Here is a 24,462-nt window from a genome sequence, read left to right as displayed (position 1 = left end):
ATGAGGCTTAATTTGACAAGACAACTTCATACAACTGATGCCAGTTATGGTCCAGGAAAAAATTATCAGATTTTGCGATTTTGTTTACGAACATTTGAAGAAACAATGCCAGTCATAGCTATAAAATAATAAGTATGCATCAAACAAATTCTGGGATACATCTTAATATACTATATGTTATATTGAGTTAATAATTAATGTTCTAATGGCAAACCTCTTTCAAGGCCACAAAAATCAGATTGTATGGTGTGACCCTACCTTGTTGCACTTCACGCAACGAGTAGCAAACTTCTCTTCATAGCATGTAGCACAGTAAATCTCTTGCTCACGTGGGATGAAAGATTTGGTCCCAATGGCAGTCTTGCAGACGCAGCAGCAGAAACACTTCTCATGCCATTGGCGGGTCTTGTATTCCATCTTCTTTGTTCCTGAGGAATCAAAAGAAAACCAGCTCATTAGTTGCAGTCACTCAATGTTCACATAATTTTACAAACATTTTTTGCTTAACGTTACCAACATAATGTATGTACCACTTTCACTATTACCACATTTTGGTTCGCTTCAGTGATACCTTATAGTGATATAATTATCAGTATGATAAACAATCCTTTGTAAAACAAGGGAGTTGCGGTTCAGAAAATACTCTGGTCGGCAAAATTCAAGCCCAAGTCTGGACATGTAGAACAGAAGAGAAAATAGTGGAGATAAACCGGGATTAGCGAATATTCCGTTCATTAGGCCGAGGGATTAAGAGAGGCTTTCGATCGGTTGAAAAGTTGTGAAAAGAGAATGGAGTTTGAAATGTTTATACGGAAATAAATAATCCGCCTAATGCCACATCGACTTGGCAAATCCATGCAACTGGTGATGGACTATTGTAGGTAAATCAGTGATAATATCCGCAGAGTTTGAGGGTTAAACAGCGTAAAAGGCCGGTGGTTTACATAGTTAGAAACAAGGCACTATTACGAGCCAATCTAAAGCGTAAGAGTAAAATGTTCATCATTCGTGGTGACAGATTCTCGCCACGTTTTGAACGACTCGATTCGCGTCACTAAGCCACCACTGGAATGCAAGGAGGGGTGGGGAGTACGTGGATTTCATGCATTGTAAATACAAATCTGAAGAGAAAAAATTAATAATTCAATCGCTCATTGCCTGTCTATTTTCTTTCGGAGATAGGACACGACTTAGTTGTCCAGGTGGATAAAAGCAGTTTCAACGGTTTTGACATCACGGAACCTCTCCCCATGTGCGACCGCGGAATCGGGACCTTTTCATATAACGGCCGTGAAATTGAAGCGCCGTAAATCTCCAAAACAAGGAAACCGACGAGGAATCCCGAAGTGAAAATGGAAGATACTCTGGAGAAATTAAAAGGTGAGTTTCGCAACGAGAAGGGTTCTGATGATGAAGACGAGAGGCCGAAAGGAGATTTAATTGATTAATTTGGGGGAGAGAAACCGGAGTTGAAGATGGCATATATGGAATCGTCGATTAGGCTCGACGAGAGTGGGGACGGACTGACGTATAAAAAAAACAACCGCGTGAGGAGTCGGCGGACGACATTTTACGAGCCTCCGCCCCGTCTCACCCAAATGCGACCCACACGAGGGCAATCAAATGACGGGGCAAAAAAGGAAATCCACCAAAGTGTTCGCCGAGACCAAAAAAAATGACACAAGAAACAGAATTAGCATTCTACTGACAATAAACGAACCGTTTTGAAGTCCACTACCAAAGTCAGACAGACGAACAAAGCATTAGCCTTATCTTCATCCTATGTAAAACAATCACGGTCGATTCCCATCAGTCCACGGTCAATTATTACTTTTATTGGGCCAGATGCTGGACCTATCATATGGACTACAAATTGGGATGATTTTTCTCTCCAGTTTGTCGAAATGTAAATAGTAAAATTATGTATAGATGAGTAAATATTTTATTGCCGCAGGTCTTAATATGGGCTCTTTATGAGAGCAAAATAATACTCAAAATACACATAAAGCAGTAGTTACAACCAAATAATTACTGGTCAATACGTGCTATTAATAAATATTTAACCGTTTGGTCGCCATTACAATTTGACACGATAGGCTTTCCGACGATAATGAAGACCATTTAACCTCACAAAATATAGAACTGAGAAGTTCCTTTGAAGGGATGCCCAGATTCCCGAACTAAAAAAAACCGCTAAAAAACGCTCCACATCAGTCCTCAATTTTTTTATTCCGAGTCATCAATTCCCTCCTCTTTGAGCTTGCTTCTTTTGCTAACTCGATTCTCTCCTTTTATATCCTTGCCACCACATCCAATTTCGTGCAGATCACCGAATGAGTGACAGAATACCTGACACGATGATGCACCTTTTTTTTAAGTCCATGCCCTCATACTTTTTATGCTTTTCTCGCGGTTAATCTTACTACTGCGAGAAATGCGCAGTGCAAAAATCATTCGCCCCGGCAGGGATTTGAATCCGGATCCCTCAGTTTTCGAATTGTGCCAACACAATCGGGCGATTCCGCTCCATCCAACTGTTGCGGTATTTCCCGAAGTTTCTTTCAATAAGTTTGAGGTTTACAGGACACAAGTTCCTTATCCTTAAGCCTTTGCCTTAGTTCATGTATCAATTATGAGCGACGAAAAGTAAAAATAAAGCACATTCGTGCGTAGTTCGTAAACAGATATTATGCGCGTGTAGTTTTCAATCACTCTAAGAGAATTTGAAATGTGCTTTAAAACTAATTACGGGCCAAGTTCTGGGGCGCCAATTTCCGAAACCATGCCATTACGGCTGCTCCTCCCTACTAATTAACCAACATCATTGAAAATAAAGCAGGTAGGTGGTCTTATGCTACGGTTATTGCAAATATCATTACACTGCGCCATTTATATAACTTTTTCGTGAGAATAAAATGCATTTCAGCACCATCAATGCACGATTCTTTTATAGTTTAAGTCCTGAACTGCCATAAAACCATGAATGCAACCTTTGATTTTCACGAACCGACAAGTGGTGAAGACCTGTCTTTATCATCGTCTTTTGATGAGAGTGCACTTAGGACAGCAAACACAGAAAATTTTAACAAAATGACATATACCTGAGTTCTCGATGTAACCACTTTAAATTGGCCTAACAACTTCCAAGAGACCCTCTTCACTTACATATTTTTTTCCTATCAGCATTGATGATGACGATTTCGAAAATTTCACGATAAACTTCATCTATTTAAATTCGATATATCTTAAAATCGCACAGTCCTTATCCAACATCATAAAATCACCATTATCTGCCAAAGCAACCGGAGTGTGTAGATTTTTTTCTTTTGTGCCGAGAAAGCGGTAACTCTTACGTGTGTGTATATTATCTTGAAAAAAAATATCACTTGCCCCCGGTGTCGATATCACATATTCCAAAGGAAAAAGTTTTAATGAATACAAGACATCTCTCGATGAGGTAACTCGCAGTTTATCGGAGAAAGATCATTAGCGAGTTCCAATTGGTCAGCTGCCTCAGATTTTATATCATGGAGTTAAGAATATATTACCATACTCTCTTGATGTACAAACCAAAATAAAAAATAACACGTGGAAGTTTGCGATGGGTGAAACACACCAGCAGAATAATCCAATATGTTTTGCTCCGTATATGAGACGCATATTTATTTCTATATTTTGCTCACTATACCGGACTGAGCTCGCCGTTAATCCCTAGAACGGTAACGCTATTTTTTCACCCTATTATTGTAACTGGGGTGAAAAAACACCCCAATTAAAAAAAAATCGCATCTCACACCCATTATGACTACGCGAGTCCTACGGGGGCTCGTTTTTTTCGTTTTTTCAATGTATAATCACGTGACCCAAAGATTTTTTTTCAAAGTTTATCGGATGGGAGAAAAATCAGTTAGAAGGACGAAGCAAACGTAAGCCGTTTTCGTTGGGCGGGAGATTTCCACCCACTATGGGGTATTTTTTCACCCCCCGCTTTCCTTTTAGAGTTAACTTTATTTGTTTTTACTTTACCACAAGAGTTGAACAATTTTATGTCCCCCATCTCAATTAGAGAGGAACCTTACTTGTTCCTAAAAAAAATGATGCAACGCGGTTTCCAACGCAACTGATAGTGCGCGAAAAAAACATGACATTCGTACAAGATAACGTGGAACCGAGAGGACTAATATAATGGTGACGACGACATTAGAAGATGACAGCTGGTCAGACTTCAAGAACGGAACGGAAAGAAAGACCATTATTTTTTACCCTCGTCCTCTCCTCTGGGGGAAGTAGTTCGCGCGTTGGGGCGGTGACGTCATGGAGGACTTTTCCGTGAGCGCTGGTAGGGGAAGAGGGGACGTGGGAGGGAAGAGGAAGACTCGTTTGGAGGCACGAGGGTGGGCAGCGGCGTAGACGATGCAAGATTCCGAGGTTCACAGCCCGCGACATACACGGAGAGGCGGGCGGGATGCGTCTCTCGACGTACGCAGCAATCCCCTCACGTCGAATCGACGATAACTGGATATCTTCCTGGGAGAAACAGGTACGCATGCGTCTCGAAACATTTGGGAATCAGCGAAAGAGCACTGAAATGTCGTATATTACAAAATCGACCCGATGACTGGGTGAGGTCAGAGGTCACCTTGTAATACAGCCCCACGAAGCAAACGGCAGGCTAGGGAGGCTGGTTCCTAACGCCACGGTCCTGTGCTCCAGGAAGGAAAATTCACTAAGCCCGAAAAAATCACACAACCCGAAAAAACTCACACCTGATGTGACCAGAGGCGTCACCTGGATTTGAACCCAGGCCCTCCGGTCAGGCGCCGACCGCTCCAATCACTGGTCACCTCGACCCTCTTTTAACTTCCCATAAGTGAAAGACCTTCAAGAAGCTCTTTCAAAAGCGTTATATTTCACCACTGTTCGTAATTTCTAAAGCCATTACCCATCTGGGCAGTAGTTATTATGGGAGGAGCCCAACAGATAAGGCCATTAGCGTCATTAGGGATTAGTGGGGTGATTTGGTAGAGGTAGGATATTCAGGGAATGGGGTAGGGATGGAGTGAAACCCTGTGTCGACATAACCCTACTCTTAAAACCCAGGATCTATAGTAATTAACATGGAATATGGAAGAATGGAGGATTTACATTGAAAGGACGAAAGAAAATTTCATAGGCTGCCAAGTTCCAAACTCAAAAAGTCAATGAATTACAAATTAGCTCCATTTACTTTAGTTGTGATCACACTCGAGTCTGAGCCCTTATGTAAACTATTGGCGGTGGAAAAAATTACTGAGACAGCGCATGAGTATTTTTAGTGATTAAAAGTAAATGTGAGATTAAAAAGGCACGTCTGGGGGGGGGGGGGAGCCAGCTAGAAATAGGATGAATAAGGAGTAATGGAGAGAAATGGTGACACCTCGTAGTAGGCAGGAGGTTGTGTAGCTCACGTGGTCACGTAGAGGTACTCATTTTTCGTGAATGGCAGGTGCCTTCAATACATTCGCGAGGGGTGTGGGTAATAGATGGCAATGAGGGAACAAAAGGAATCCGAATGAGGGAAACGCTTGGGAGGAAACGGGGAGATGCGAGGGATGGAAAGTGACATAGGATTCAGCTTGGAATTGGATACAAAATGACGGCCTGAAGTTACGCATCTCCGGATTGGAAAGACGAATGAAAACCCTCAGTGAGCTTCACTCTTCAAGTCATGAAAAATCCCCTTCATATTGATTCCGAAGAATGATCTCCACAAACCAGAAATTACTATTCACAAATTTTAATCACGCTCTGTTGACCCAATAACCAGACCTCCTGAAATCATCCAATTTCGTCGAACTCACTAAAGATATTAAAAAATCTACACCAAGAATGCGTGGGTCGGAATCGTGGAGCCAATTTAGGCGCCTATATTTTATAAGTTGGAATTGGCTCCAGGGCCAATAGGCATTCACGTGTATGGGAATTAATAGTAGGTCACCTCTTGGTATCTTCACCGAAAGGAACGGACGACAAAAAAAACGACGTCCGAGCGACGAAATGCAAAAGAAATAAATAAAATCCTCCGGATATAAATCAGGGGTCTTCGTCATTTTGAATTGCAAGAACGGATAAGCTTGATATACCCCATCCGAGACCTAATGGTTGGATATTTAGTGGAGGCATTTATTGATGCACGTGTTCACCGGTCGGGTACCTACGTGGGTCGGAGAAAAATCGCGCCAGTTTAAAATCCGACTTGATTTTTACCGCTTATGCGAATCCATCTGGGCTAAAATGATTGAGAGGACATCGTTTGTTTCCACTTTGAAGGCGACGCTGGACTTGGCTACTTAATGGACTTGCCACGTACGCCCACACTACCCAATCCTTTTAACCTCGGGCCCTGAGGGGGAAAGAAAATAGAACTTCACTCTCCGAGAATCATAAAGAGATGTAAAATGGTAGGACGAAAGACCGGCGCGAAGATAAGGAGACTCGAACGTGCGGCAGAATATAACAGAATTATTAATTTCTTCCTCCCTCTGAAGACTCCCATCGTTTTTCATTCACTAAAACAACAAAAGGCAATTTTCGCGCAAAAATATTCCTTACGTCATGTTTCATTAACATGGAGTAACTCTTTGGAAAGAAGTAATAGTGAAGAACAATTTTAGTATCTTCGCTGGTTTATTTCTATCGGCCGACTGACATTTCAAAGGCTGAATCAGCCAAATCAAGATCCTTGATTTTAGTCACTGAAACCTGAGTCAGTTGAATTGCTTCACGTAATACCCTACAAGCCAGTGCTAGGGTGTGTGGCAGGGGTTGATTACATACGAGACAACTTTTGACCTTTCCCCCCACAGCGCGTTCGGACAAGATTATTCTGATCCCTTATCGTTCGTGGGAAAAATTACCCACTTAAATCTATCGAATTTTATTGACATGATCTTTCCTACCGTAGTACGATGGGGCTTATAATACATTTTCAACATCATTGCTAAAGAGACATCCAATTTATGCAAGAGATTACTCTGTAATTTAACCTTCGCTCCATGAGAGATTCCCAGCCTAGCTCCTCTAATATTTTGGATATGCTACTAAGTTTATCATAACAGCGTTTTACAAATCTAGCTCCTGCACCCGATCGGCATCGGCGAATTCGGCAATCAATCAAACTTCCTAAGGATTCCATATACCTGCAGCATATTCTAAGTAAGACCTAACCAGAGAAAGATAGCATCGCTATTTAACCTTTTCCTCACATTTCCCCAATGCTCTACAAGTAAATTCCAACATTTTTTTTAGCTTGTCCACATATCCCCCGATATTGACCACGAAGTTAATGTCGTAAGCAAGTGAAATCAACAAAATTATTATTCACTACTTTCTCAAGTTGAGTCTCAAACCCGATTCATACCACTCCGTCGAACAGACTGCGAGTAAGGTTTACTATACGATTTCCACCGAAAACAAAGAAAAACCGATTATTTTTAGCCTCCGAATTTGAGTAGTACGTACAATTATACTGTGCTATTTTTACGTTTATATCATGCCCGATCTGTATCTCGCTTTTAACCACTATTTTGCAGCTAATCAATGTAAAACAGTATTATTGGGCGCCACCTGGCTAGTTCACACCTGATATTCCACAAAAACACTAATTGAGCTGCGATACAGTGGCAGTCTTATCTGGGGGACTTTCTCAAATGTCAACATTCCACGCAATAAGATTGTCCTCTTCCTATGACAGTTGGACAAATACCAAACATGGCAAAACTGAAAGACGCCGTATAAGGCGCAGGAGTTATAAATAACTTTCCAATCGGTCGAGTCGAAGCACACCATTCGTCACCTGAGAATGATTAAAACTGCCTTCTGATTCCCCGAGGGATTTTCACGGACGTATACGACACCCCACCTACCGACGGCGGAGCTAAAGAATATCCGTCTATGGGCGTGGGACCACCTTCCCTCCGCCTCGAACCTCTGTCCTTCTGGAGGGGGGGAATATCTATCTGATCTGAGGCGTACCACTCTCTTCCAGTTCGCGTTGCTTCGTGAGTGGTCGTTGGCGAAGTCCAAAACCACCCCTCTCCACAAAAACGTAGCGCCCCCCTTTCTTTCGCTGCGTCTTCGACTGCTAGTTTACGATTAAAGAGTAGGGAGCCTATACAGCCTCCAAATTATTCCTAAAAAGAGCACCACGACTCGGCACTGGAAAGGGCCGAAGTTGCGCGCCTCTCTGAAGGAAAACGCAGGTTCGTTCTCGCGCATTTTAAATTATCCTCAACATCAGTCATAAGCGGTGAAATTCACACACAGAGTATTAAGACGTTTTAATTGGCTCCATTGTCTTAATAGCCGACAAAAAAACAAATTTGATTTCTCGATACCTCGAAATTTTTTATGCTATTTCTTCAATCTAACCATGATTAATTTTGGTTAGTTTTATCATTGATCTTTTTCTGGGTAGATAAAGTGGTAGATTCAGATTAATTATCATTGCATGATTTTATATTATTATTATTATTGTTTCAATATAAGAATATTAATTGGGTTGGGAAATTTAATGACTCATTTTCATTTTGGAGGAAATTTTATTCGATAAGGCGGTAACTTCGAAAACTTGATGATTTCTTTGAAATGTTCACAGGCATTTAAAAATGTATGGCCATTATCCCCAACCAGAAAAATGAGTATGGATTCCAGAAGGTTTGAAATTATTCAAATAGTTATATTTTAGGACCAGAACATTTTTATTTTACGACAAGACTCCATTTGATAACATTGTTTTCATTAAATTAGCCCATATAGCTAACATTCTTTACCTCGATACTACTTACGATAGGACGGCATCTGACTTAGGTGCTCCGATGAAGGCCTATATTACTAGTAGTCTTTAGTCCCAAATCCCTCTATAACGGTTCTCAATCATATTCTGATCATAACAAAATATTCTTGCGCTCGGTGGAAGTGATAGCCAGACACGGTGGCCCGGAAAACGTCACGCGCACCAGCCAAATTATGGCAAAAATCGTAAAAAAGAGCTTGGAATGAACAGTGGAGATCTGATAATAATAGCCGCCGGTAATTGATCGATTTTGATTCGCGTTGCAACGTCGGGATAGTCGAGTAAATTACCAATTGGAGTCGGGACGTGCTTAGAAATCATAAACTTCAGTCACAGGGGACAATGTGTCTAGTGGATACAGAGAAAAACCTAGCGGCAAAACGGCAACATTGCTCACAAAAACATCCCCAGAGAACTGGCGAGGGACACAGAGCTCGGTGTTGAGAAATGCAAACTGCGATTCATTATGCGCCCGAGCGCAACATTTCACACGCGCTGCCATTACTTACAGTATACTTCTATTAAACGCCAGTGTGCTCTCATCATATTACTCTTCGGGAGACCGGTTAGAAGAGGTGTGGGGGGGGGGGGGGAGGGAGCCCACGCCGTCTCACGCCCAGCTCATTCCACCACCACAAGGCTATTTATCCTCCATCTTAAGTATGAAGGATTTTCTGATTTCCACATGCCCGAATGACACATTGATGGGACACTAATAACACCGTGTACCTCATCCATCGACTGAAAATGTTATCGTAGGACTTAATATTAATTACTGTCATCGAAATAAACTATTCCCAGCAACCACACTTGATTTTATCAAAGCATTCACATGTTATTTCTAAACCACCGATTGACTACGCACATTAATTTATACATTTCTTTGACGTATTGTTTGTTGAAAAACAACCGTAATTGCAAGAAATATATAATGGCTATAGCGAAGAATATATATATATATATATAAAATATACATGTGTGTGTGCATGTATTTATATATGTGTGTATGTTTATATATATATATATTTTTTTAAATACATTTTTATGTGTGTGTGTGTATAAAAAACCATAAACACAGTAATCAACCCGAAGGTTGGTTTAATAGGTGATGGTAGAGTTCACCCAGTACTAAGCCCGACGGCGTGTGAAATTCACACATCAGGGTATGGGGCCCAGTTCCTTTCTCTGTGCCGGTTATGGTTTCCCAGGAAGATCTGGTACCGGAAAAATCACATAGCTTGGGTGGAGTTACAGGTGCCCTGGGAGGCTTGCCTGGGAATTGAACCCTCTGGTCAGTAGTCCAACGCTCTACCCCCTGGACTACCGCGACCCATATATATATATACACACACACACTATCCTATTATGAAGGTTTTTTGTGCTCTATACTTGTTTTTTCAGCTCAGTGTTATTTAAGTATGTACATATATTATTGGATTATGTCTAATGAGAAATATTTCCTCATAGCACCACTTCAGTGCTTCTGGATGATGCACTTCTCGCTAAATTATCACGACATGGTAACTTCTTGACCCGAGAATCGTATCGAAGATTTCTTCAACGAGTTCATTCCCGTCCTATCTTTGCCCTTGGAATATTTTAAGAGTACGCCGTGCTCGAGCAAATGAGTAAATGTTGCCGTAATATTTTCGTGGGATGTCGCTAAAAATTACGGAATGAATGAAGACGAGGCGGCAGTGTGGCAGAATGCGCTGTTCTGGAAGTGATAATGATTTGCTCGCTCGGTGAAATCATTCCTCAAAATTTATGAACTTCGAGTAGGCTTCCCAGTAACATCAAATGAATAGAGAATTACCACTCAAATAAAATACCTTGGCCATTCAATGTACGACATCATTCGGTTCGTGCACCTCATTTTCACATTTATAAAAAGGTCCTATTTCGCTGCGTGACATAATTCTTTCACCCATGAGTATTTTCTTTCTATGTAAAACGAATTTCATTCCAATCTGTAATCATCCAAAATTCCCAGTATTTCTGCCCCAACACCGTTAGTTCTTAGGCATTACACCGACATGTACGAAACACTCAGTATGGGAAACGGCTTGCATTACTAAATAACATGTTGAAATAATGGCCTACTTCCGGGCTTTATTTCGTGAAATTGGAACATATTAATGACTGAAATATCTACAATTTTCCACCAGCAAAAACGATTTAGGAAAAGGCGGAACCTGGTCTTAAATGAATCCTTTTTACTAGAGGGAAATTACAATTACTTCGGTCATAAACTCTTCATAAAACTCACAAATTTTACCACAGACTGTGCCAGGCTGGGCGCGATGGTTTAAAAATAAGTCGAGCATCAACTCTTAGCCAAACCCCCGAATGAATTTGGTGCCGGACAAAAACGAGGGGGGGGGGCATTAGAATAACACAATCGGAGCCCAATCTGTGGGGGTCACACCACCGCTAAATCGTTCGACGTTGGCCGTTGGGAAACTTGGAAAGGATGAAAATTCCCAAAAAGCGTTACCACCCTGGTCCAGTACTTCAAGTGATAAAGAAAAAAGCCTCCAGATGTCTTCTGTCTGCTGCTCGAGGAGCATTTTGAATTGATATGGGCAGTATTAAGAGGATTAGCCCGAGGGGGTGGGGAAAAAAAAGAGGCTTTTAATTATTTTTTTCGGGACGTAGGAAGATGGAATGCGAGAGGTTGTTGCTGAGGAAAGGTGCCAAGACTTTATAAGGATGGCCTGTTTGCGTTGGCTGGACGACACAATTAGGAGCGGAGGGAGAGAGAGAAAATGAGTGGAAGGTTGTATCAATAGGTGAGAGAGGGGTGAGGGGAAGAGGGGAGTGGATTGGGTGAGGCACGGCTAAAACACGCGCTCGCACGGGCGCAAACGGGGCGGAAAGAAGGGACGGCACCAAGTCGCACTTAGTATAACTCTTTGTAAGTCTCTTTCCACACCATTCACATCCCAGAGAGGACACTCGCAGGGAGTGAACACGTATCCGGATGAGCACGCTCGCTGGTCGCACGACTTTGGGATCAAGATTCGAGGCGAGCGAAGAAGAATTTGAAGGTTTACGAATAATAAAAACACTCGGGGGAAAAAAACAAAGTCAGGGTGGGATTTGAACGTTTAGTTCCGATTTCCCAGGACGAAAAAAAGGAAATGATCTTCGGCACGCTCAGCGCCAGAGGACGAGAGAAGTTCGAGGAGTGAAAATGGGTGATTAAAAGGCGGTCGACCTCATTTGTTTTTTTTTTAATTTTTAATTGAACCTTTTGCTTCGTTTCCTAAATAAGTTTGGCGCGTGTCAATTCCCTCCCTTATTATCATAAACACAGTGCTAACCCAGAATTCCGAAGTTAGATCCAATTCGGGTCGTGGTAAAGGTGAATACAAAAATTAAAACCGAAGAAATTTAAGTATAACCCCTTGCCGTTCTATCAATTAGCACTCCGTGAATGTTGCCAGCGGCGAAATATTCAGAGTTTGGGCTTACTTTGAACACTAAAAATGAAGACAATTCAGCAATTGCAGAAACCCTTGGCACCAGGCAAGGTTGGAAACCCTGCTCGTCTCTAGGCATCTGTTTAGGCGTCTCTAGGCATCTGTCATTGGCCCCACGCTTCGCAAAAGGAGAGTTCAACCATATGTTCGATTTACGACAATGCTGAGATGAAACAACTTATTCATTAGATTCAACGATAACGCATTCCTTACGTAAGGACCCTCTATCCATAGCATTTTGCTCGATGGCCTTGGGCAGACATAAATTTAACAACGCCTTTCAAGTTTAATACAACGCACCTATATACACTTCAATAGAGAAAGGCAGTTGATAAATTCAGCGACGGACCTATTATAAGATTGAATATTATTTTTTTGATACCCAATCGTGAATTAACGGGAATCGAGAATTAACGGGAAACTTACTGTCCCCACTAATGTGGGTGGTGAATTTCACATGCCAGTGGGCTTAGTATTAGGTGAGATTATCAGAAGAGTTTCGAGTTGATTACTGAAGTATGCTGAATATTATTTCACCCCCTGTAAGCTCCCTGAGTAAACTATAATACGTATGCGTTCGGAGAGTGGGAGAGGGAAATGGATGAGTTGACTACGCCGAAATCACACCGAGTACTGCTGGAGGAGGATTATTTTAAACGTTATCCAATCAGAACACTCTAAATAAGGCTCACAGCAAGAGACGCACCAAAAGCTAGATTCAAGTCCTGGCCAAATGCCAAATTCGACATTCCCTTCTGGCCTAGACTTTGAATGGCTATACGAATTTCTTCGCCGAGAAAGGAAGTTGGCAACTCTCAAGAAATTTTTCTTTTTCTCCTAGATAACAAAAATTAAAATGTGATACTAATCTTTCGCCATTAATACATAGATGGTTGAATAAAATCCACCAGTGATTGAAGAAACTACCACAGTACCTAATTAGAGTGAACGTTAGCGCAGCTCTCCGTCTGTCGTGAGGCATTCAGGAGGAAATGAATCAATTACAAGACACCCGAAGACCAGTCGACGAAAATTGCACCCTAATTCACGCAACGGTGTCAAGGGCCATCGGGGGCAATCAAGCAGTCCGCGGCACGGTTTTCGGAGTGCACGTAAACCAAGGGGGGAGGGGGAAAAAGGGGTGGGGGGAGAATGAAATGGCGCTCGTCGACGTCACTTTGGCCACCATAGCATTCCATCTTCTCGCCCCCCCCCCCTGGAGGCCGCCCACGTCTTGATGGATGATGGTCCGGCGCCTCGGGAAGAGGCGTATTCTCTCCCCTCCGTGGTCCACCCGATGATTTCATGCACTCCGGCGGCGATGATATTTCACGCGAACAGTGTGCGGCTGGACTCCGTTCGCTCGATTAAATCCGTTAACCGAAATGGGAGCGACTCGACTGCCGCTCGCGCTTCTCATCCCTTCGAACGGACTCCGGGGGCGAGATACTCGCTATCATATTTTATCATCTGACGGTCTCCCCTCTCTCTCTCATCCCGTTAATCCATCTCCATCGACATTATTTTCCAGCCACTAGAACACACTCCCTCTCTCTCCAATTCTCGGGACTCGACAGCCCTCTCTCCATTACGCCCAAGAAGGGTAAGCGCTTGTCGACTGATTGATGTGGATTGTTCGAATCTTCGCGAGTTGCAGCCGACTTTTTTTTCGTGGGTTTCTCGATCTCGGAGAGCGTTGGGTTGATTCAAATTTGCCTGTATACCAACGCCGCAGTAAAAATTACCTCTACGACTTTCCCAGGTTAGAAGACGCCGTGGTATTAATATTTTTCTGGAAAATGGCATCACAGAATATATTTCAGGAGATTCAGAATAGTCGTGAGTGATACACTTCTGATCATATGCATGAGTGATTTTTTTTAAGCTATCATGCTAATGACGGTTTCTGACGTACCTCAGGACTCCACACTTGCTCTACTCCTAAGCCCTAACTAACATGACACGAAATATCCTTTTTACCCCACGTTTCATAGTACAATAACTCATTCTTAAGCTCGGCATACTTTCTACCGCCCTTAATTCGATCCTAAATGCCTATTCTTTTCCATCCTCTAAAGTCGAATTCCCAGCATTCTCATCTCTATTAACACGTTTAGTCTCACCTTGCCTCTCGTTATCTTCTGTATCCATCAATCTTGGCCTCTTAGAATTTCTACGAATGAACAATGGAATTTAAAACATCTCAATTTATCAGGATGAATGGCGAACTCTTTTGGAAACTCCATTGCACCATTCACCAACATAATCTGCGTAATCGGTTTGCCTTGCAGACTCAAAAACCTTGCAACTTTGTTTTGCAAGAATACAGGATCGGTGGTACTCCAAAGGTTCTATCTTAAATCTCTATAATTCGAGTCTGAACATTTTATGAACGACTTTCGGCAATCATTCGTTTATTTCTGCTTAAATGTTGAGAAGCTATAAGAATTTGAATCGCTCCTAGAGAGGAATGAATGACTGGCTAAACGCCGAATTTATCTGAGGTTGAAGCCCTGGGATACCGTATGCAGACGTTATGTTCATGAAAGATTGGACACTGCAAAATTAATTTTTACTGAGAACTCAACGAGTTCTCATTCTATCCAATTTTCCTCGAGTCTCGCTTTCCTGACGGCAATTCAGCGTGAATCCGAATGCTTCAGACGCCTTCCAAGGCATCGGGGAAACGTGACGCAAGAAAAAATTAAACCCAAAGAAAAAAGTAGACTTTTCACTCAAAGAATACAAAACCTCAAAGGGGAAATTACCCTGTAGTATTTAAAAGAGAATTTATTCTATCGAAATTGCACGCCATGTTATGTTTTGGAACATACGAAAGACAAAATTAAAAGCCCAAATTATTCAGATGGGGCGGACCGTGGACGTTAAATGGAAAGGAGAGATGGCCAGCCAGACAAGGTCTGAAAGGGTCGTTTGTTGACGTCTTCTGCGGGGGTCTGCTATCTTCAAAAAATTAAAACCAGATTTTTTCTCCAGGACAAGACATCGTGTGGTATGATTACATTAACGCTCAAATGAACAGGGATGAAATACCTAATGGAGACCTAGGAAAACTTGACGTCTTAATAATCACACTGGCGTAATTTCACGTCAAGTTTATCAACGAAACAGGCCCAATCTTAGACTTCCCTTGGTACCAATGCGAGGGGAATTAGAAAGAATTACCTTCCTGTTCCATTACAGATGTGAGGGCAAAACCATGAGTGGAGGGAAGTAACGCCAGCGCGTTTTCTCCGTTTTTCGCACAACTTTTACTTTTAAGCAAGTTGGCTTTCATAAAAGTTGACCTTTGAGGATATCGAGATGATTTTTCTAATAACTCTAATGGATTATATATATATATTTGGAAAGCTGAGATATTTTACTAAATGGATTAAATCAATTTTTGAGCTCAAATTAATGTAATTTCTAAAAATGTTTTTTAGATGACAAACAAAAATGTTAACGATTAACGAATGCTTGAAGCAACTGGTCTCTTGGTTTTCAGAATGACATGATGTTTTCAGAAAATAAATTATCGCCTCATTTTACAGCAATAGCAGCACGACACAAAAAAAAAGATGTCCGTTAGAACCGAGGTCACAGGTTGTGTTGAGCATAGTCAACATGGGATGCAGACTAAGCTCTACAGGTGAATATTGTATAATTACTGTCCAAACATTTATTCAGAACGATTGAAATTTGTTTACTTGTAGTACTGTTTATGGTCTTTGAAGCTCATATACAAACTACGTACACGATTAACATTCAGTTTTACATTGTTAACAATTAAAATAAAACTGTAATGAAAAACTGATTAGTCTACAGAATACTCCACAATCTTGTAGCCCTACATAAGTGAACGTCATAAACATCAAATGTACGGGTAAACAGCGAGATTTTGAGCAAAAAATCAGAATTATCCAATGCCTAGGAATACATTTTAGTATTATAAATTTCACACTCCTACTTGGAGCACTTAAGTCGCGTTGCGCCACTCCTAAAAATAAAGAGTGCGGTTATTTACTGGCAAAACACGCACTCGGCGATAATGACGCGGGCTACATATTTATATACATATATGTATATGCATTCGTTGGAAAAAAATATATCCCCTCCAATCACATGGCCTAATGTTAGGGTCGGGGGGACGGAGTGGGGGGGGGGGGTTAGAGGAGAAGGGGAGGATTGAAAGGAGCTGCGAGATAAGAAGGGTGATGTCGCAACTTCTCTGGGGAGGTGACATCTTACTTCCACCAGCCCTGAACCGAGGGACGGAATACCAACTAGTTCGTGATTCATATCTATATGCACCCAAATGCGCCACTCTTGTACCCCGTCCGTACGTGTCACAAATATCGCCTCTCTAGTTTTACCTCATGCTCACTTCTCTGCTCTTGTACCGGAATAGCGGAATACCCCATAGGTCAATCAGTATTCATGCCAGAATCTTTTATAATAAGATCGGTAGTATGATGGAGTTTAATTTCGCTGAAATGCGGGCAATACATCGCAAAAAGATTTTTATTTTGGATACACGATAAGAAATAGTATATTGCTAAGTGAACTTCATTTAGCAATCCAAAAGGTATTTAATAACTAAACCAAAAAAATAGACGTTATTTCTACTAAAATCCAATTCTTAAACATTTGATTTTCGCTCAATAGTGATAAAACAAAATTTACAGAATTACTACGTTTTCTTTAAAATCGAACACTGCTACCGGCCTTAAGTTTTGCATACAAACGTTATTTAAAACTAATTTTATTTGCATTTTCAAATTTCACATGGATTAACGGTGTCATTGCTACTTTCATCCAAAAAACTCAAAATATGTCCCCCATGGCGTACAAATTACCAGGCATATAATATTTACTTTTGCTTATTTAAAATAGTTGAGATAATTAAAAGGAGCTTCTGACATTCGCTAAGTGAAAAAAATCAAACCAGTCAACTTGTACCAACCCTTGAACAAACGATTAACCCTCCAACTGCTGTCAAAAAAATCTATTTCTTCCACCAGAATCATCGCCATACTAAACCTCGTGTATACATTCCATATTACCGGATCAATAACTTCTAAAATAGCCAAAAGGAAAGAAACGATTCACTAATCTGAGGTATATTTTTCTTTGCTGAAAGCAGTGAAGATAAAAATGCCACAGAGTAAGGAGCCAGAAGACTAAACAAGTTGGTTCCAACGTGTTAAATGACTTCCTAAAGCATGCAAGGCGCAGGCGAGAAGAGCCAATCGTCGCAGTTACCGTGATGCCTCCATTCACCGTCACAGATGGCGAAGGAAGAAATATTGATTACATTGGCGCATCGGTCGAAGTTCCTAAGTTGATGACCTTCAAAACACAACAGAGAACCAATGCTGTAAGACTTCTAAACGTGTTATTAAACCAAGTGTATCCAACATTTATTTACCCGGCGCTCTAAAAATGGAATTCCGTTAAGTCACGGCCGTCACAATTAATCCATTACTTTCGATCCGAGTCGAGGGGCGGCGATTTTTACGTATTTACCCTCCCACCACCTCCTTTCCTGTTTGGGAAACTGGCGAAGGGGGAGTTTCTGTTGAAATCCTTCCCCGAGCGTTGAAATCACCTCCTTAAATGGAATTCTTGTCGCGGAGCGAAAGGGAATCGAGCGATATACAAAAAGGAACCTCAAGCTCCAAAGACGCGCAATTCCGAGCAACAAGACGAAAAGAATACAGGATGGCGAGATATTTTTTTCTCAAAGAGGGATCCGCTGCTGCTGTGTACTGCGATAAAAAGATACATTCCAAATTGAGCATCAAGGTCAGAGGGTCAAAAACCATGAGGTGCTGCCATAAATGATTGAAATAATATAATAAAAACTTAAATACATTATTATTTTCCTTCATAGCTATATGCGAGGAGTTATTTTTGTTGTACTAATGGATGAATGCAGTCATGAACTAAGTGTATACTTTGTTTAGAATTCCTAACACGCACATACGCTCGTATCTTGCCATAAGACGCTAGCTAAACCTTATGTTCGTTGATTAGTGGGCTCTTTTCTCTATTTTTGGTCAGATGTATGCCAGCAACGGACATTTTTGAACGAATAAATGGCGAAATTATTCTTTTTCCATACGTACTTATGTTAATAGTAACGTGTAATAATACTTAATAGCCATTACTATTATCAACCCTACTTCCAAGTTGTATTGTTTTTCACTCCATCTCCACGTACTAGCGTTTACACTTGACATGGCATCAACTTCGTGGTTGCAATTTTTATTTTGACCACTCCATGAGTCTCATTTATTTTATTCTCGTCCCACAAAATAAAGACGTTTATCTATCTGGCAATCTCTCACTTGATTGCAGCCCTCTTCCACATTCCCAGCCCAGACAACCAGTTAGTTGCTTATCTCGTTTAGCAAGCACATAATGCAATCCAATACGATGCCGACGGATCAAGGTGGCATTCAAATTTGACGACATTATTTCGCAAAGTGTGAGATCAACTGAAGTCATTTATTTCACCGTTCCCGATTCAATATGGGTCGTTATACATTGGATTTATTGCTTTGCCTTGCAGATGGATGTCTCCAGGGTCCCGGAAAGCGCTTTTTCCTCTCGTATTTGGGTTTATCATTGATATCCGAGGTGAGAATCGGGAAGCCTGCAACGGTGTACGAAGAGCCTCCAATGAGAACAAATCTAACAGCACTAATAACCATCATTATAAAAGGATCAATCATGAAACACTCCTATTCTGCTCTAACAGCTCTTGAGTAAATTGCCTTGCATTTGTTGAAGAGGACAAAATAATTAGTGTTCAAGGTAGCAGTCTCATTCAGTACGCCAAGTGCAATCACTGCTTAGATTTTTTTAATAACGCTAAAATACACGCCTAACATTCATTATATTCCATAAAGTGTTAAGGAAATAAATTTAAATAACTTACGAGCAGGTATAAAATCATACCGGAGCATTCGTACTTTCATTAAAATTAAAATGACTTATTTGTCGAGGCAAATTCACTCATTTAATTATCACCCAATAATGGCAATCACGTAAAAGGTTCATTCAGAGAATTTGAATTTTTAAGTGTGTACTACTGTACTAAACAAGTGCGATGTTTTATCGAACATCATAGACCACGAATCAAAAAAAAACTAAGAATCTGATAGAAGACTTTCAACATTTAATAAAATTTTGAGATAAAAATACAGCGATTAAATGGCAGGTGGAAAACAGTGCCATAAATATAAAAGGATGATGTATCAATCGACAAGGAAAGTGAGTCAAAAAAATTGCAACGGCCAATGATGCGAATTTCACGGCTGACAACCGTTTTCAATTGTTTCGAACGTTACGCCTCCCAACACGAGCTACAAAAAGTTCAATAAGGGCGGAAAGAAAGACGGCTGAGCGAGCGATTGATTGATTGGTCTTTTAGCTTTAGGAAGGCGGCAATGGGCGCTCAGATGGGCGCGCCTCGCGAGCAACGAACCAAGAGAATAACAGCAAAAACAAAAAAAATATCACCAACCATGAGAAACTGTTTTCTTCCACACACAAATTCCAGAGATCGCCTGGACGCGAAGAAATGGTCCGCGGAATAAGAGATGGGGCCAAAGACAAAAGGGAGGGAGACAATAAGCGGTGAGAAAAAAAAGCGAAAATCATTTTCAACTGCAGGTTTAAATGGCGGGTGATGGTAAACATTCCTTGGGTACGACAGTCATCTCGTACCGTATATACGAAGAAACCGTTGGCAAGGTAGGTAGGTAACTTTCCTTGATGACAATTGTAAATATTACCTCATCAGGTGTGGATATACCATGAAAAAAGCATTAGAGATTCCATTGATCAACTCTATTAGAGTACGCCTACCATCTACACTATCCTATTTACAACCAATGCAACTGGTGAAAACGCAACCTAACGGTAATCGGGAAATTCAATGCTCGAGTTGCAGTATGCTTAAACGATTTTTTCACTGCGAATCTCCATACAAGTTTAACCAGGGCGGTTGACTAAGCGGGATGTTTTATAGAGGAACTTACATCAAATTTAATATTTATTGTAAGTGAATTTTCTGTCGTTACTTATAAAGGTAACAAGAATTTCCCTCTGGCGTTTATTATTATTATTCAATCTGCAAAGCGAAACGGGCGAACGTGGCTGCGAAAGCAGTCGCTGGCAATCAGCGATACTAGGATAGTTTTGTTACCTATTCTAGGGCACGATTAAGGGGATGTAGGGCGATATTTTGACGACTGTCCCTACCCAATGTATAAGACGAAAAGGAAACCAGTACACTAATTTATCTATTTTCTTCTGGAATAATGTAGGGTCTGGTTTAAATACTAATGTTTAATTTGACGAGGCTGAGGAAACAGAAGACCAACAGCTAATCTTACTGACCGTACCGATTTCCTATTATAATCTTTATTCTATGTAGTAATACTCTTTACTAATTTTACTTTTCACTCTTTACACTGATACAATAAATTCCATATTTTACCAATAACTTCAATTCGATTTTCCACATATAATCAGCTAACAGCCTTTGGAATATTAATTTATTTTAGCTAGTTAAAAGAATAGGGATTATCAAAATTTGGATTATAACCACATTATCGATTGCTTTGAGAGTTTTGAAAGTCTTCTCCCGTCCCATCACCTAATCATACACCCATGCAGATAAATTTTAAAGAGTTTCCACACTAATGAGAGTAACTCAAAGGAGAAAAATTCCGTCTCAGGTTCCAGGTAGCCGAAAAGGTACGAATTCCCGGAGACCAGCCGGGTGAAATTATTATCCGCGTCACTTCAAAACCGAGACGCCGAGAGAACGCGGAGCACGTTCCTAGTGCAAATAGGATGCAAATGAGTGCAACACTCGCATCCATACTAATCTAGGTGGCCCGCGTAAAACGCGGCCGAGTGAAAAGAGTTGCCCGTATGGGAGGGAGCTATTTCGAACGAGAGGTGACGAAGGAACCCGGGTGACGTCATTTCTATAGCGAGGGCCGCATAGGGCGGAGAGGAGGAGGGCGAGGAAACGAGGGGGGCGGGGGGGGAAGAGAGGGAGAAGGCTCGAAGGGGCGGGAATGGAGGGGGTGGGTGGGAGAAGGGTAGGCGGCGGGAGGGAGGAGGACCCAATGAGTGAATGTGCCGGCTGCGCGACCCGTCTTTTCCATATATGAGCACGCAGCATCGTCTGGGACTGCGCCGACACCAGAGCAGCAGCAAAAGCAAGCCCAACGTCGATTTCTCTTCGCCTCTCCTCTAGCGACATGTGGGGAGGGCAACGACAACTCCCCGCCGCCGGAGCCGAGTGTCCCTCCCTCGTCCACACACGGATTTTTCAGGTGGGAGGGGACACGCGGGGGCGGTGGGTCGAGAGAGGACACACTTTGACGTCGTCCTTGTCGGGAACCCAAGTCCTCGCTCATTCCCCCCTTTCATGGAGGCCGCCCGGAGTGGGTTGGTGAATTTTTACGGAATCGTGCAAAGAAGAGCAAAGGTTTCCTTTTTTTTTCAAAGTAAAAAAGTCTTACATTTCGGTACACATAAGGGGGTCACCACAGAGCCGGCACTGACAGACTTGCGCATTGCCAATGTGTTTTTCCACTATCCTCCTCGGACTTGAGCAGCGAACGAACAATTGTTTCCAAGCTAAAGAAAATATCCAAACGCTGGAAAAAAATGTCTTGTGAGGAATTTTGAAAACTGCCTAAAATGACGGGCTCTGCCATGTAACCGCCCACGATTTTGTACGCCTACACCATTTAAAACGTTTCACATCCGGTGAACCAATCACTCAACGTCCGCTAACGAACGGACACTCTTCAGGAAGATCTAAACGTGAGCAGAAACGTTCAGGAATAAAAGTGTTTCGCAATATTACATCCCATATGTTCGCGATGGTATGATTATATCTGCGGCACAGAAGCAAGAAAAATACCGAAAACGGAAGGTGGTTGCAGAGGAAGGTTCACAAGAGAGCAACAACCTCTAAGAAGTAAGGACGGGAGGGCATTCAAATTTATAGACTTGAGACATATTACGTGTAGAATTTGCGATTCGACCGTACCTCGGACCCTCTAGAATATATTCTCAATCGTGGAAGAAGAAGAGCAGTTCTTGTTTTCTTTATTTTAATACGCCGAGGCCGAGCGAGGATCGAGGGACGGACGCTCTCCCCACTCCCTCCCTCCGGCGATCCATTCCGTTCGGTGCATCCAAATAAGGTATCGGAGAGGGAAAGTTTGGGAACAGTCCCGGAAACGAGGCCCTAATTAAGACCCGAGTCATCCATGGTACACACCACACACGCACCGCCCCCCCATTTCTTTTTTATTTAAAAAACAGCATCCCGTTAGGTAAATCGTGAACAGCAATCGAGATACGAAAACTTTAAACGAAACAGACCCGACCGAGAGCACACTTGGTCGTGCGGGGAACGAAATGCACATCGGATTAAAAGGGAAACGGGGTTTTCCGACGAAAGCGAGTTCAACATCAAAGAACAAAACGCCGGACGGGAAGGGAAATGTGGAGTCGAAGGAGGGGTGGAGGGGGGTGACAGGTGCACGCATCAGGCATTCTAAATCTTGCGCCTGAAGTGCACGCGCCGTTTCTTCGCGAGGAGAGGGCCTCGAAAACGTGATTGAACGAGGAATTCCGTCTCGTCTGCCCACTCCCCCAAACAAACGCATTTCGCAACTGGATTCGACCGAGTCCGCGCACATGCCCGCATTCCTTGAGGCACAATTTATTTCGGAGGCGTAAATTTGAAAACAGAGTAATATGCAGCTCACCCAAAGATCGCAATTTCGTCAAGTCTTCATCTAGTCATCATCGTCACTTTGAACGCGTGATAAATGCTAATCGTTTAGACATTCAAGCAGTTAGATAGTAGTAGTTACTAGGAAAAGCGGCCGACAGCTAAGGTCATTTGCGTCATTAGAGATATGAGGGTAATTTGGTAGGGATAGAATGTTCAGGGAATGGCGGAAGGGTGGAGAGAAACCCTTCGTCAGTATTGCTCACTCTTAACGACCTGCGTCAAGGGGTAAGAGTGTTTAACGTCGGATCCGACGGCCGGCGTACCCCACATTAAGTGCTTTCCACAAAGCACCCCAAGTATGAATTAATATGCCAATGAAAAATCCTACCATCTCTGGGATTCGAACCCGGACCATAAGGAAGAAAAGCTAGTACATTAGCCACTCCACCATCTCGATCTCCAGCGGTTACATGGCGCGTATGAACATTCCCGTTAAGAGACAAACATTAAAATTAGTTGAGCTTGTATCGGAAATCAATGTACAATCAATATTTTTGGAATTAAAACATAACTACTGCGAGCCGCAGCACTGATTGAACCTAAAAATAGTCATATTACACGAACTTTACATCATATGCGGTCGTTAATGTCTCCACTTGATTTTGCGTTCCATTTCATTTTCTCTCTCATGTTAATGGCCACTACACTGAAAATCCCCTCCGTCATCATTTAATAACAGGTTCAGTGCGAAGGAATAGATAAATCCAGAATATCATACATAATTAACACGTGATGCACAGTGGGAATGTGAATCATACAATGACGAACGTATTCTGCGACGAACTATTCTCTTTCAAATAGTTTTATTCCGAAGACAGCTACTCAAACGCCATTTCAGGAAAAGAGCAAAGAAAAGAATAATTTAAAACAGTTGTTTTTCTATGCAGCGATGCGAGAGGGATAAGTGGCTGGCTGTGACTGCGCAGATTTCCCTTACTAAGTCTATTTCACGTCGATTCTCAGTACGCTTTGAAATCACTTACGCTTCATCAGTGAAAAGCCGTACTGGAATGCGAGTGAAAAAGCACGTGAAAGCTGCTACGAGCAGCTAATTAAGAAAACAAATTTGAAGACAGGCACGCTTTAAAGTGAGAGAAACGATAGGATGTTGGCGTGAACCTTGGTGTGTGCCCACACAATAAAAGTTGAGCTCGACGGCGAACTTCGGTTTAACATCATGGTTATATTAACTTGGTTTTTCCAACGTGAAGACTCGCAAAATGAAATACGTCAAGGGGTTTCTAAAGACTTCTTTCCTTATCATGTTGGTTTTCCTACATCCCATTAGAAATGCAAGACAT

General features: G+C 41.9%; 1 protein-coding gene across 11 annotated transcripts in view; it reads right to left on the bottom strand.

Moving 5' to 3' along the window:
- Lmpt (four and a half LIM domains protein limpet) overlaps positions 1–24,462 on the bottom strand; it is a 946,158-nt gene that overhangs the window by 5,378 nt on the left and 916,318 nt on the right. For all 11 annotated transcript variants that reach the window (XM_071599517.1, XM_071599518.1, XM_071599516.1 and 8 more), the window contains one exon: positions 259–428. In XM_071599517.1, coding sequence (XP_071455618.1) covers positions 259–428 — 170 coding nt within the window. The remainder of the gene's footprint in view (positions 1–258; positions 429–24,462) is intronic.

The sequence above is a fragment of the Hetaerina americana genome, unplaced genomic scaffold, assembly GCF_022747635.1.
Source record: "Hetaerina americana unplaced genomic scaffold, ioHetAmer1.1.p SCAF_11, whole genome shotgun sequence".
NCBI classification, from domain to species: Eukaryota; Metazoa; Arthropoda; class Insecta; order Odonata; family Calopterygidae; genus Hetaerina; species Hetaerina americana.
Note: the sequence above shows the minus strand (reverse complement) of the source record. Positions and strands in the feature narration are given on the sequence as shown.